Raw genomic sequence first — 16,096 nt, 5'->3', positions numbered from 1 at the left:
ACTCAATAAAGGATGTTTTATTTACATTATCTTAAAGAAAAAAAATTAAACACTTAATAAAATATGTTTTATTTACATTATCTTAAAGAAAATAAATTAAACACTCAATAAAGGATGTTTTATTTACATTATCTTAAAGAAAAAAAATTAAACACTTAATAAACGAACTAATATTGACATTAAAACTCACGTGCCATGCACGACTTTTTTAAAAATCCCCGACGCTTATCCTAACTAGCGAATCAAAACCCCCTGGGAGCCTGACGGCAATGTTTATCCGAACTACCATATGCAACGGACGCTCTCCACCAATCGGAAGCGCCGCTGGCGCCACGTGACTGCGCGTTGCCACGGCGACGGCTGTAAACCGGAAGCGGCCGCGCCAACGATCAAGGTTTGTGTTCGTTAAGGACTTAAAAAGACGGAAATTATCTTTTAATTATCTTTAAATTATCTTTTAGTTATCTTTTAGTTATCTTTTAGTTATCTTTTAGTTATCCATACATTTTCTTAACATTTCCTTTTACATTATCCTTAGTAAAGCTAAAAGTTTGGCTTCGTTAAGACTTAAAATATCCTGAAATTATCGTAAAATTTGCTTTTAATTATCTTTAAATTATATTTTAGTTATCCATAAATTATCTTTTAATTCTCTATTAATTATCTTAACATTTCATTTTAAATTATCCTTAATAAAGCTAAAAGTTTGGCTTCGTTAAGACTTAAAATATCCTGAAATTATCTTAAAACTATCTTTAAATTATCTTTTGATTATCTTTTAATTAGCCATGAATTATATTTTAGTTATCTTAACATTTCCTTTTAAATTATCCTTAATAAAGCTAAAGGTTTGGCTTCGTTAAGACTTAAACTATCCTGAAATTATCTTAAAATTAGCTTTAAATTATCTTTAAATTATCTTTTAGTTATCCATAAATTATATTTTAATTCTCTAGTAATTATCTTAACATTTCATTTTAAATTATCCTTAATAAAGCTAAAAGTTTGGCTTCGTTAAGACTTTAAATATCCTGAAATTATCTTAAAACTATCTTTCAATTATATTTAAATTATCTTTTTAGTTATCCATGAATTATCTTTTAATTCTCTATTAATTATCTTAACATTTCATTTTAAATTATCCTTAATAAAGCTAAAAGTTTGGCTTTGTTAAGACTTAAAATATTCTGAAATTATCTTAAAATTAGCTTTAAATTATCTTTAAATTATCTTTTAGTTATCCATAAATTATATTTTAATTCTCTTTTAATTATCTTAACATTTCCTTTTAAATTATCCTTAATAAAGCTAAAAGTTTGGCGTCGTTAAGACTTAAAATATCCTGAAATTATCTTAAAACTATCTTAAATTATCTTTAAATTATCTTTTTAGTTATCATGAATTATCTTTTAATTATCTTTAATTAGCCATAAATTATATTTTAATTATCTTAACATTTCCTTTTAAATTATCCTTAATGAAGCTAAAAGTTTGGCTTCGTTAAAACTTAAAAAATATCCTTCAATTATCTGAAAATGTTCTTTAAATTATATTTAAATTATCCTTTAAATTATCTTTAAAAATGTTTAAATTATCCTTAACAAAGCTAAACGTTTGGCTTCGTTAAGACTTAAAATATCCTGAAATTATCGTAAAATTAGCTTTAAATTATACTTAAATTATATTTAAATTATCCTTTAAATTATCTTAAAAAATGTTTAAATTATCCTTAACAAAGCTAAACGTTTGGCTTCGTTACGACTTAAAAATAGCCGTAGATTATCTGTAAATAACCTTAAAATGAAATCCTTCTAAAAGTTGTTTTCTTCATTAGATTAGTCGCCTAATCTAGTGTTTACACGATCTAACCACTACCACTACTACCACAACAACTACCACAACTACTACCACCAACAACTACCACCACTACTACCACCAACAACTACCACCAACAACTACCACCAACAACTACCACCACTACCACCACCACTACTACCACCACTACTACCACCACTACTACCACCACTACTACCACCACCACTACTACCACCACTACTACCACCACTACTACCACCACTACTACCACCACCACTACCACCACCACTACTACCACCACTACTACCACCACTACTACCACCACCACTACTACTATCACCACCACTACTACTACCACCACCACCACTACCACCACCACCACTACTACCACCACTACAGCTACCACCACAACTACCACAACCACTACTACCACCACCACCACCACCACTACTACCACCACCACTACCACCACCACCACTACTACCACCACTACTACCACCACTACTACCACCACTACTACCACCACCACTACTACCACCACTACCACCACCACCACTACCACCACTACTACAACCACCACTACCACCACCACTACCACCACTACTACCACCACCAACAACCATGTCAACAACGATGTCAACAACCATGTCAACCATGTCAACAACCTTACCAACGATGTCAACAACCATGTCAACAACCTTACCAACCATGTCATTTATGTCAACAACCATGTCAACAACGATGTCAACAACCATATCAACAACAATGTTAACAACCTTACCAACGATGTCAACAACCATATCAACAACGATGTCAACAACAATGTCAACAACCTTACCAACCATGTCAACAACCACGTCAACAACGATGGCGACCACCATGTCAACAACAATGTCAACAACCATGTCAACAACCAAGTCAACAACCATGTCAACAACCATGTCAACAACAATGTCAACAACCTTACCAACCATGTCAACAACCACGTCAACAACGATGTCAACAACCATATCAACAACCATGTCAACAACCATATCAACAACCACGTCAACAACCATATCAACAACAACGTCAACAACTACGTCAACAACAATGACAACAACAATGTCATCAACTACGTCAACAACCATGTCAACAACCATGTCTACAACGATGTCAACAACCATGTCAACAACCATGTCAACAACCATGTCAACAACCATGTCAACAACAATGTCAACAACCTTACCAACCATGTCAACAACCACGTCAACAACGATATCAACAACCATATCAACAACCATGTCAACAACCATATCAACAACCACGTCAACAACCATATCAACAACCACGTCAACAACCACGTCAACAACAATGTCAACAACAATGTCAACAACCATGTCAACAACCATGTCAACAACCATGTCTACAACGATGTCAACAACCATGTCAACAACGATGTCAACAACCATGTCAACAACCATGTCAACAACCATGTCAACAACGATGTCAACAACCTTACCAACCATGTCATCTATGTCAACAACCATGTCAACAACCATGTCATCTATGTCAACAACCATGTCAACAACAATGTCAACAACCATGTCAACAACAATGTCAACAACCATGTCAACAACCATGTCAACAACCATGTCAACAACCATGTCAACAACCTTACCAACCATGTCATCTATGTCAACAACCATGTCAACAACCATGTCATCTATGTCAACAACCATGTCAACAACAATGTCAACAACCATGTCAACAACCATGTCAACAACCAAGTCAACAACCATGTCAACAACAATGTCAACAACCATGTCAACAACCAAGTCAACAACCATGTCAACAACCACGCCAACAACCATGTCAACAACCAAGTCAACAACCATGTCAACAACCATGTCAACAAACAAATCAACAACCATGTCAACAACCATGTCAACAACCATGTCAACAACCACGTCAACAACGATGTCAACAACCATGTCAACAACCATGTCAACAACCATGTCAACAACCATGTCAACAACAATGTCAACCAATGTGAACAACGATGTCAACAACCATGTCAACAACCATGTCAACAACCATATCAACAACCACGTCAACAACCACGTCAACAACAATGTCAACAACCATGTCAACAACCATGTCAACAACCATGTCAACAACCATGTCAACAACCACGTCAACAACCACGTCAACAACAATGTCAACAACAATGTCAACAACCATGTCAACAACCATGTCAACAACCATGTCTACAACGATGTCAACAACCATGTCAACAACGATGTCAACAACCATGTCAACAACCATGTCAACAACCATGTCAACAACGATGTCAACAACCTTACCAACCATGTCATCTATGTCAACAACCATGTCAACAACCATGTCATCTATGTCAACAACCATGTCAACAACAATGTCAACAACCATGTCAACAACCATGTCAACAACAATGTCAACAACCATGTCAACAACCATGTCAACAACCATGTCAACAACCATGTCAACAACCTTACCAACCATGTCATCTATGTCAACAACCATGTCAACAACCATGTCATCTATGTCAACAACCATGTCAACAACAATGTCAACAACCATGTCAACAACCATGTCAACAACCAAGTCAACAACCATGTCAACAACAATGTCAACAACCATGTCAACAACCAAGTCAACAACCATGTCAACAACCACGCCAACAACCATGTCAACAACCAAGTCAACAACAATGTCAACAACCATGTCAACAAACAAATCAACAACCATGTCAACAACCATGTCAACAACCATGTCAACAACCACGTCAACAACGATGTCAACAACCATGTCAACAACCATGTCAACAACCATGTCAACAACAATGTCAACCATGTCAACAACCATGTCAACAACAATGTCAACAACCACGTCAACAACCATGTCAACAACCATGTCAACAACCATGTCAACAACCATGTCAACAACCATGTCAACAACCAAGTCAACAACCATGTCAACAACCATGTCAACAACCATGTCAACAACCAAGTCAACAACCATGTCAACAACCATGTCAACAACCATGTCAACAACAATGTCAACAACCACGTCAACAACGATGTCAACAACCATGTCAACAACCATGTCAACAACCATGTCAACAACCATGTCAACAACCATGTCAACAACCACGCCAACAACCATGTCAACAACCATGTCAACAACCATGTCAACAACCATGTCAACAACGATGTCAACAACCATGTCAACAACCATGTCAACAACCATGTCAACAACCATGTCAACAACAATGTCAACAACCACGTCAACAACGATGTCAACAACCATGTCAACAACCACGCCAACAACCATGTCAACAACCATGTCAACAACCATGTCAACAACCATGTCAACAACCATGTCAACAACCATGTCAACAACAATGTCAACAACCACGTCAACAACGATGTCAACAACCATGTCAACAACAATGTCAACAACCATGTCAACAACCAAGTCAACAACCATGTCAACAACCATGTCAACAACCATGTCAACAACCATGTCAACAACAATGTCAACAACCAAGTCAACAACCATGTCAACAACCATGTCAACAACCATGTCAACAACCAAGTCAACAACCATGTCAACAACCATGTCAACAACCATGTCAACAACAATGTCAACAACCACGTCAACAACGATGTCAACAACCATGTCAACAACCATGTCAACAACCATGTCAACAACCAAGTCAACAACCATGTCAACAACCATGTCAACAACCATGTCAACAACAATGTCAACAACCACGTCAACAACGATGTCAACAACCATGTCAACAACAATGTCAACAACCATGTCAACAACCAAGTCAACAACCATGTCAACAACCATGTCAACAACCATGTCAACAACCATGTCAACAACCATGTCAACAACGATGTCAACAACAATGTCAACCAATGTGAACAACGATGTCAACAACCATATCAACAACCAAGTCAACAACAATGTCAACAACCATGTCAACGATGTCAACAACCATGTCAACAACAATGTCAACAACCATGTCAACAACCTTACCAAGCAATGTGAACAACGATGTCAACAACCTTACCAACCATGTCAACCATGTCAACAACCAAGTCAACAACCATGTCAACAACCATGTCAACAACCATGTCAACAACCTTACCAACGATGTCAACAACCATATCAACAACCAAGTCAACAACCATATCAACAACAATGTGAACAACAATGTCAACAACAATGTCAACAACAATGTCAACAACCATGTCAACAACAATGTCAACCAATGTGAACAACGATGTCAACAACCTTACCAACCATGTCATCTATGTCAACAACCATGTCAACAACCATATCAACAACGATGTCAACAACAATATCAACAACAATGTCAACAACCATGTCAACAACAATGTCAACAACAATGTCAACAACCTTACCAACCATGTCAACAACCACGTCAACAACGATATCAACAACCATATCAACAACCATGTCAACAACCATATCAACAACCACGTCAACAACCATATCAACAACCACGTCAACAACCACGTCAACAACCATGTCAACAACCACGTCAACAACGATATCAACAACCATATCAACAACCATGTCAACAACCATATCAACAACCACGTCAACAACCATATCAACAACCACGTCAACAACCACGTCAACAACAATGTCAACAACAATGTCAACAACCATGTCAACAACCATGTCAACAACCATGTCTACAACGATGTCAACAACCATGTCAACAACGATGTCAACAACCATGTCAACAACCATGTCAACAACCATGTCAACAACGATGTCAACAACCATGTCAACAACCATGTCAACAACCATGTCAACAACAATGTCAACAACCACGTCAACAACGATGTCAACAACCATGTCAACAACCATGTCAACAACCATGTCAACAACGATGTCAACAACCATGTCAACAACCATGTCAACAACAATGTCAACAACCTTACCAACCATGTCAACAACCATATCAACAACCAAGTCAACAACAATGTCAACAACCATGTCAACAACAATGTCAACAACCATGTCAACAACCATGTCAACAACGATGTCAACAACGATGTCAACAACCAAGTCAACAACCAAGTCAACAACAATGTCAACAACCATGTCAACGATGTCAACAACCATGTCAACAACAATGTCAACAACCTTACCAAGCAATGTGAACAACGATGTCAACAACCTTACCAACCATGTCAACCATGTCAACAACCAAGTCAACAACCATGTCAACAACCATATCAACAACGATGTCAACAACAATATCAACAACAATGTCAACAACCATGTCAACAACAATGTCAACCAATGTGAACAACGATGTCAACAACCTTACCAACCATGTCATCTATGTCAACAACCATGTCAACAACCATATCAACAACGATGTCAACAACAATATCAACAACAATGTCAACAACCATGTCAACAACAATGTCAACAACCATGTCAACAACAATGTCAACCAATGTGAACAACGATGTCAACAACCTTACCAACCATGTCATCTATGTCAACAACCATGTCAACAACCATATCAACAACGATGTCAACAACAATATCAACAACAATGTCAACAACCATGTCAACAACCATGTCAACAACAATGTCAACAACCTTACCAACCATGTCAACAACCACGTCAACAACGATATCAACAACCATATCAACAACCATGTCAACAACCATATCAACAACCACGTCAACAACCATATCAACAACCACGTCAACAACCACGTCAACAACCATGTCAACAACCACGTCAACAACGATATCAACAACCATATCAACAACCATGTCAACAACCATATCAACAACCACGTCAACAACCATATCAACAACCACGTCAACAACCACGTCAACAACAATGTCAACAACAATGTCAACAACCATGTCAACAACCATGTCAACAACCATGTCTACAACGATGTCAACAACCATGTCAACAACGATGTCAACAACCATGTCAACAACCATGTCAACAACCATGTCAACAACCATGTCAACAACCATGTCAACAACCATGTCAACAACCACGTCAACAACGATGTCAACAACCATGTCAACAACCATGTCAACAACCATGTCAACAACGATGTCAACAACCATGTCAACAACCATGTCAACAACAATGTCAACAACCTTACCAACCATGTCAACAACCATATCAACAACCAAGTCAACAACAATGTCAACAACCATGTCAACAACAATGTCAACAACCATGTCAACAACCATGTCAACAACGATGTCAACAACGATGTCAACAACCAAGTCAACAACCAAGTCAACAACAATGTCAACAACCATGTCAACGATGTCAACAACCATGTCAACAACAATGTCAACAACCTTACCAAGCAATGTGAACAACGATGTCAACAACCTTACCAACCATGTCAACCATGTCAACAACCAAGTCAACAACCATGTCAACAACCATATCAACAACGATGTCAACAACAATATCAACAACAATGTCAACAACCATGTCAACAACAATGTCAACCAATGTGAACAACGATGTCAACAACCTTACCAACCATGTCATCTATGTCAACAACCATGTCAACAACCATATCAACAACGATGTCAACAACAATATCAACAACAATGTCAACAACCATGTCAACAACAATATCAACAACCATGTCCACCACCGTCTGCTGTTCTATTTCTATTCTCAGTTCACCGGAGGAGCAGAGACGAGGCAGGCGGCCATGGGCGACGCGCGGAAATCCGCGGTAAGTCACCCAGCTTAGCGCACACACAACATGCTTAGCACACACAACATGCTTAGCACACACACACACAACACGCTTAGCACACACACACACAACATGCTTAGCACACACACACACAATACGCTTAGCACACACACACACAACATGCTTAGCACACACACACAACATGCTTAGCACACACAACATGCTTAGCACACACACACACAACACGCTTAGCACACACACACAACATGATTAGCACACACACACAACATGATTAGCACACACAACATGCTTAGCACACACACACACAACATGCTTAGCACACACAACATGCTTAGCACACACACACAACATGCTTAGCACACACAACATGCTTAGCACACACACACAACATGCTTAGCACACACAACATGCTTAGCACACACAACATGCTTAGCACACACACACAACATGTTTAGCACACACACACACACAACATGCTTAGCACACACACAACATGCTTAGCACACACACACACAACATGCTTAGCACACACACACACAACACGCTTAGCACACACACACAACATGCTTAGCACACACATAATGCTTAGCACACACACACACAACATGCTTAGCACACACACAACACGCTTAGCACACACACACACATGCTTAGCACACACACACAACATGCTTAGCACACACACACAACATGCTTAGCACACACACACAACATGCTTAGCACACACACACAACATGCTTAGCACACACACATAACATGCTTAGCACACACAACACGCTTAGCACACACACACAACATGCTTAGCACACACACACAACATGCTTAGCACACACACACAACACGCTTAGCACACACACACAACACGCTTAGCACACAAACACAACATGCTTAGCACACACACACACCATGCTTAGCACACACACACAACATGCTTAGCACACACACACAACACGCTTAGCACACACACACACAACATGCTTAGCACACACACACAACATGCTTAGCACACACACACAACACGCTTAGCACACACACACAACATGCTTAGCACACACACACAACATGCTTAGCACACACACACACCATGCTTAGCACACACACACAACATGCTTAGCACACACACACACAACATACTTAACACACACACAACATGCCTAGCACACACACACACACAACATGCTTAACACACACACAACATGCTTAGCACACACACACAACATGCTTAGCACACACACACAACACGCTTAGCACACACACACAACATGCTTAGCACACACACACAACACGCTTAGCACACACACACAACATGCTTAGCACACACACACAACATGCTTAGCACACACACACAACATGCTTAGCACACACACACAACACGCTTAGCACACACACACACCATGCTTAGAGCACACACACACACAACATGCTTAGCACACACACACACACACAACATACTTAACACACACACAACATACCTAGCACACACACACACAACATGCTTAACACACACACACAACATGCTTAGCACACACACACACACAACATGCTTAGCACACACACACACAACATGCTTAGCACACACACACAACATGCTTAGCACACACACACACACAACATGCTTAGCACACACACACACAACATGCTTAGCACACACACACACAACACGCTTAGCACACATACACAACATACTTAACACACACACAACATGCTTAGCACACACACACACAACACGCTTAGCACACACACACACAACATGCCTAGCACACACACACACACAACATGCTTAGCACACACACACACAACACGCTTAGCACAAACACACACAACACGCTTAGCACACACACACACAACATTCTTAGCACACACACACACAACATGCCTAGCACACACACACAACATGCCTAGCACACACACACACAACATGCTTAACACACACACACAACACGCTTAGCACACACACACACAACATTCTTAGCACACACACACAACATACTTAACACACACACAACATGCCTAGCACACACACACACACACAACACGCTTAGCACAAACACACAACACGCTTAGCACAAACACACACAACACGCTTAGCACACACACACACAACATGCCTAGCACACACACACACACAACACGCTTAGCACACACACACACACAACAAGCTTATCACACACACACAACATACTTAACACACACACAACATGCGTAGCACAAACACACACAACACGCTTAGCACACATACACAACATGCTTAGCACACACACACATAACATGCTTAACACACACACACCATGCTTAGAGCACACACACACAACATGCTTAGCACACACACACACAACACGCTTAGCACACACACACAACATGCCTAGCACACACACACACACAACATGCCTAGCACACACACACAACATGCCTAGCACACACACACACAACACGCTTAGCACAAGCACACACAACACGCTTAGCACACACACACACAACATTCTTAGCACACACACACACAACATACTTAACACACACACAACATGCTTAGCACACACACACACAACACGCTTAGCACACACACACACACAACACGCTTATCACACATACACACACAACATACTTAACACACACACAACATGCCTAGCACACACACACACAACATGCTTAGCACACACACACAACATACTTAACACACACACAACATGCTTAACACACACACACAACATACTTAACACACACACAACATGCTTAACACACACACAACATACTTAACACACACACAACATGCTTATCACACACACACAACATACTTAACACACACACAACATGCTTAGCACACACACACAACATACTTAACACACACACAACATGCTTAACACACACAACATACTTAACACACACACAACATGCTTAACACACACACAACATACTTAACACACACAACATACTTAACACACACACAACATGCTTAACACACACACAACATACTTAACACACACAACATACTTAACACACACACAACATGCTTAACACACACACAACATACTTAGCACACACACAACATGCTTATCACACACACACACAGCACGAACGCTTCACATCAAGTTGAATCCCGCTCTCCTAACCGATGGATGTCTCTCTAGCTGCATGTTTTATTCAGTAATGTGACTGCTTGGCCGATAGCTACATTTCCACTCTTCTAAAGAAAGTGTGTCTTCATAAATAAATGTATTGGGGTAACGGCTTAAAGGACCGTCCATAAATGACGTCACGCACCTAGGGGGGGAGGGGGGGGAGAAATGTGACGTCACATCAAAATGTGCAATTTAAATAAATACAGACAACACGTTCTACTTAATTAAATAGACTTTGTAATAAATGTTTTCTCCTACAACATCGGAGTGCAGAGCCACTTAAATACGCACCACAATGACAACAATAGTTTAAAGCGATTTGAAGCATATTCTTAGGTTTTTTCGGTAAAGTCACGTAGGTATAAATATTTAAAATAAAAATAAAATAAAAATCACAACGTTTCGGAGGCAACACAAGCTTCCGTCTTCAGGTGGAACCGTCACAGCCACGACAGCTGCATCAAGTGAATGAGAGATTGCAAGAGCTACCACTCCGTTTATATATAATGGTTGGAGAGTAGGGAAGGGCCAAGTACGGCACACTTTTTATTCATATGGTAAGGTGAGGCTGAAGACTAAGAATAGACTGCGTAAGGTGAGGCTTAAGACTAAGAATAGACTGCATAAGGTGAGGCTTAAGACTAAGAATAGACTGCATAAGGTGAGGCTGAAGACTAAGAATAGACTGCGTAAGGTGAGGCTGAAGACTAAGAATAGACTGCATAAGGTGAGGCTTAAGACTAAGAATAGACTGCATAAGGTGAGGCTTAAGACTAAGAATAGACTGCATAAGGTGAGGCTGAAGACTAAGAATAGACTGCGTAAGGTGAGGCTGAAGACTAAGAATAGACTGCGTAAGGTGAGGCTGAAGACTAAGAATAGACTGCATAAGGTGAGGCTTAAGACTAAGAATAGACTGCATAAGGTGAGGCTTAAGACTAAGAATAGACTGCATAAGGTGAGGCTGAAGACTAAGAATAGACTGCATAAGGTGAGGCTTAAGACTAAGAATAGACTGCATAAGGTGAGGCTGAAGACTAAGAATAGACTGCGTAAGGTGAGGCTGAAGACTAAGAATAGACTGCATAAGGTGAGGCTTAAGACTAAGAATAGACTGCATAAGGTGAGGCTGAAGACTAAGAATAGACTGCGTAAGGTGAGGCTGAAGACTAAGAATAGACTGCATAAGGTGAGGCTTAAGACTAAGAATAGACTGCATAAGGTGAGGCTTAAGACTAAGAATAGACTGCATAAGGTGAGGCTGAAGACTAAGAATAGACTGCATAAGGTGAGGCTTAAGACTAAGAATAGACTGCATAAGGTGAGGCTGAAGACTAAGAATAGACTGCATAAGGTGAGGCTTAAGACTAAGAATAGACTGCATAAGGTGAGTCTTAAGACTAAGAATAGACTTCATAAAGTGAGGCTTAAGACTAAGAATAGACTGCATAAGGTGAGGCTTAAGACTAAGAATAGACTGCATAAGGTGAGGCTTAAGACTAAGAATAGACTGCATAAGGTGAGGCTGATGACTAAGAATAGACTGCATAAGGTGAGGCTTAAGACTAAGAATAGACTGCATAAGGTGAGGCTTAATACTAAGAATAGACTGCATAAGGTGAGGCTGAAGACTAAGAATAGACTGCATAAGGTGAGGCTTAAGACTAAGAATAGACTGCATAAGGTGAGGCTTAAGACTAAGAATAGACTGCATAAGGTGAGGCTGAAGACTAAGAATAGACTGCATAAGGTGAGGCTGAAGACTAAGAATAGACTGCATAAGGTGAGGCTTAAGACTAAGAATAGACTGCATAAGGTGAGGCTTAAGACTAAGAATAGACTGCATAAGGGGAGGCTTAAGACTAAGAATAGACTGCATAAGCTGAGGCTTAAGACTAAGAATAGACTGCATAAAGTGAGGCTTAAGACTAAGAATAGACTGCATAAGGTGAGGCTTAAGACTAAGAATAGACTGCATAAGGTGAGGCTGAAGACTAAGAATAGACTGCATAAGGTGAGGCTGAAGACTAAGAATAGACTGCATAAGGTGAGGCTTAAGACTAAGAATAGACTGCATAAGGTGAGGCTTAAGACTAAGAATAGACTGCATAAGGTGAGACTTAAGACTAAGAATAGACTGCATAAGGTGAGGCTTAAGACTAAGAATAGACTGCATAAGGTGAGGCTGAAGACTAAGAATAGACTGCATAAGGTGAGGCTTAAGATTAAGAATAGACTGCATAAGGTGAGGCTTAAGACTAAGAATAGACTGCATAAGGTGAGGCTTAAGATTAAGAATAGACTGCATAAGGTGAGGCTTAAGACTAAGAATAGACTGCATAAGGTGAGGCTTAAGACTAAGAATAGACTGCATAAGGTGAGGCTTAAGCCTAAGATAGACTGCATAAGGTGAGGCTTAAGCCTAAGATAGACTGCATAAGGTGAGGCTGAAGACTAAGAATAGACTGCATAAGGTGAGGCTGAAGACTAAGAATAGACTGCATAAGGTGAGGCTGAAGACTAAGAATAGACTGCATAAGGTGAGGCTGAAGACTAAGAATAGACTGCATAAGGTGAGGCTTAAGACTAAGAATAGACTGCATAAGGTGAGGCTTAAGACTAAGAATAGACTGCATAAGGTGAGACTTAAGACTAAGAATAGACTGCATAAGGTGAGGCTTAAGACTAAGAATAGACTGCATAAGGTGAGGCTGAAGACTAAGAATAGACTGCATAAGGTGAGGCTTAAGATTAAGAATAGACTGCATAAGGTGAGGCTTAAGACTAAGAATAGACTGCATAAGGTGAGGCTGAAGACTAAGAATAGACTGCATAAGGTGAGGCTGAAGACTAAGAATAGACTGCATAAGGTGAGGCTGAAGACTAAGAATAGACTGCATAAGGTGAGGCTTAAGACTAAGAATAGACTGCATAAGGTGAGGCTTAAGACTAAGAATAGACTGCATAAGGTGAGACTTAAGACTAAGAATAGACTGCATAAGGTGAGGCTTAAGACTAAGAATAGACTGCATAAGGTGAGGCTGAAGACTAAGAATAGACTGCATAAGGTGAGGCTTAAGATTAAGAATAGACTGCATAAGGTGAGGCTTAAGACTAAGAATAGACTGCATAAGGTGAGGCTTAAGATTAAGAATAGACTGCATAAGGTGAGGCTGAAGACTAAGAATAGACTGCATAAGGTGAGGCTTAAGACTAAGAATAGACTGCATAAGGTGAGGCTTAAGACTAAGAATAGACTGCATAAGGTGAGACTTAAGACTAAGAATAGACTGCATAAGGTGAGGCTTAAGACTAAGAATAGACTTCATAAGGTGAGGCTTAAGACCAAGAATAGACTGCATAAGGTGAGACTTAAGACTAAGAATAGACTTCATAAGGTGAGGCTGAAGACTAAGAATAGACTGCATAAGGTGAGACTTAAGACTATGAATAGACTGCATAAGGTGAGACTTAAGACTAAGAATAGACTGCATAAGGTGAGACTTAAGACTAAGAATAGACTGCATAAGGTGAGGCTTAAGACTAAGAATAGACTGCATAAGCTGAGGCTTAAGACTAAGAATAGACTGCATAAGGTGAGGCTTAAGACTAAGAATAGACTGCATAAGGTGAGGCTTAAGACTAAGAATAGACTGCATAAGGTGAGGCTTAAGACTAAGAATAGACTGCATAAGGTGAGGCTTAAGACTAAGAATAGACTGCATAAGGTGAGGCTTAAGACTAAGAATAGACTGCATAAGCTGAGGCTTAAGACTAAGAATAGACTGCATAAGCTGAGGCTTAAGACTAAGAATAGACTGCATAAGGTGAGGCTTAAGACTAAGAATAGACTGCATAAGGTGAGGCTTAAGACTAAGAATAGACTGCATAAGCTGAGGCTTAAGACTAAGAATAGACTGCATAAGCTGAGGCTTAAGACTAAGAATAGACTGCATAAGGTGATGCTTAAGACTAAGAATAGACTGCATAAGGTGAGGCTTAAGACTAAGAATAGACTGCATAAGCTGAGGCTTAAGACTAAGAATAGACTGCATAAGGTGAGGCTTAAGACTAAGAATAGACTGCATAAGGTGAGGCTGAAGACTAAGAATAGACTGCATAAGGTGAGGCTGAAGACTAAGAATAGACTGCATAAGGTGAGGCTTAAGACTAAGAATAGACTGCATAAGGTGAGGCTGAAGACTAAGAATAGACTGCATAAGGTGAGGCTTAAGACTAAGAATAGACTGCATAAGGTGAGGCTTAAGACTAAGAATAGACTGCATAAGGTGAGGCTGAAGACTAAGAATAGACTGCATAAGGTGAGGCTTAAGACTAAGAATAGACTGCATAAGCTGAGGCTGAAGACTA

The 16,096-nt window shown here is 39.8% G+C and overlaps 1 protein-coding gene across 1 annotated transcript in view; it reads left to right on the top strand.

Moving 5' to 3' along the window:
- The first annotated feature begins 302 nt into the window (after positions 1-302).
- Positions 303-16,096, top strand: part of LOC133362951 (fibroblast growth factor 4-like) — a 64,883-nt gene continuing 49,089 nt past the window's right edge. The window contains exons 1-2 of the mRNA XM_061581929.1: positions 303-394; positions 8,568-8,624. Of these exons, the coding sequence (XP_061437913.1) occupies positions 8,601-8,624 (24 nt within the window). The 5' untranslated portion in view covers positions 303-394; positions 8,568-8,600. The remainder of the gene's footprint in view (positions 395-8,567; positions 8,625-16,096) is intronic.

Source organism: Lethenteron reissneri, unplaced genomic scaffold (assembly GCF_015708825.2).
Source record: "Lethenteron reissneri isolate LAM-NWPU_2019-01 unplaced genomic scaffold, ASM1570882v1 scaffold_1638, whole genome shotgun sequence".
In the NCBI taxonomy this organism is placed as follows: Eukaryota; Metazoa; Chordata; class Hyperoartia; order Petromyzontiformes; family Petromyzontidae; genus Lethenteron; species Lethenteron reissneri.
This window is presented reverse-complemented; position numbering and strand designations above follow the sequence as displayed.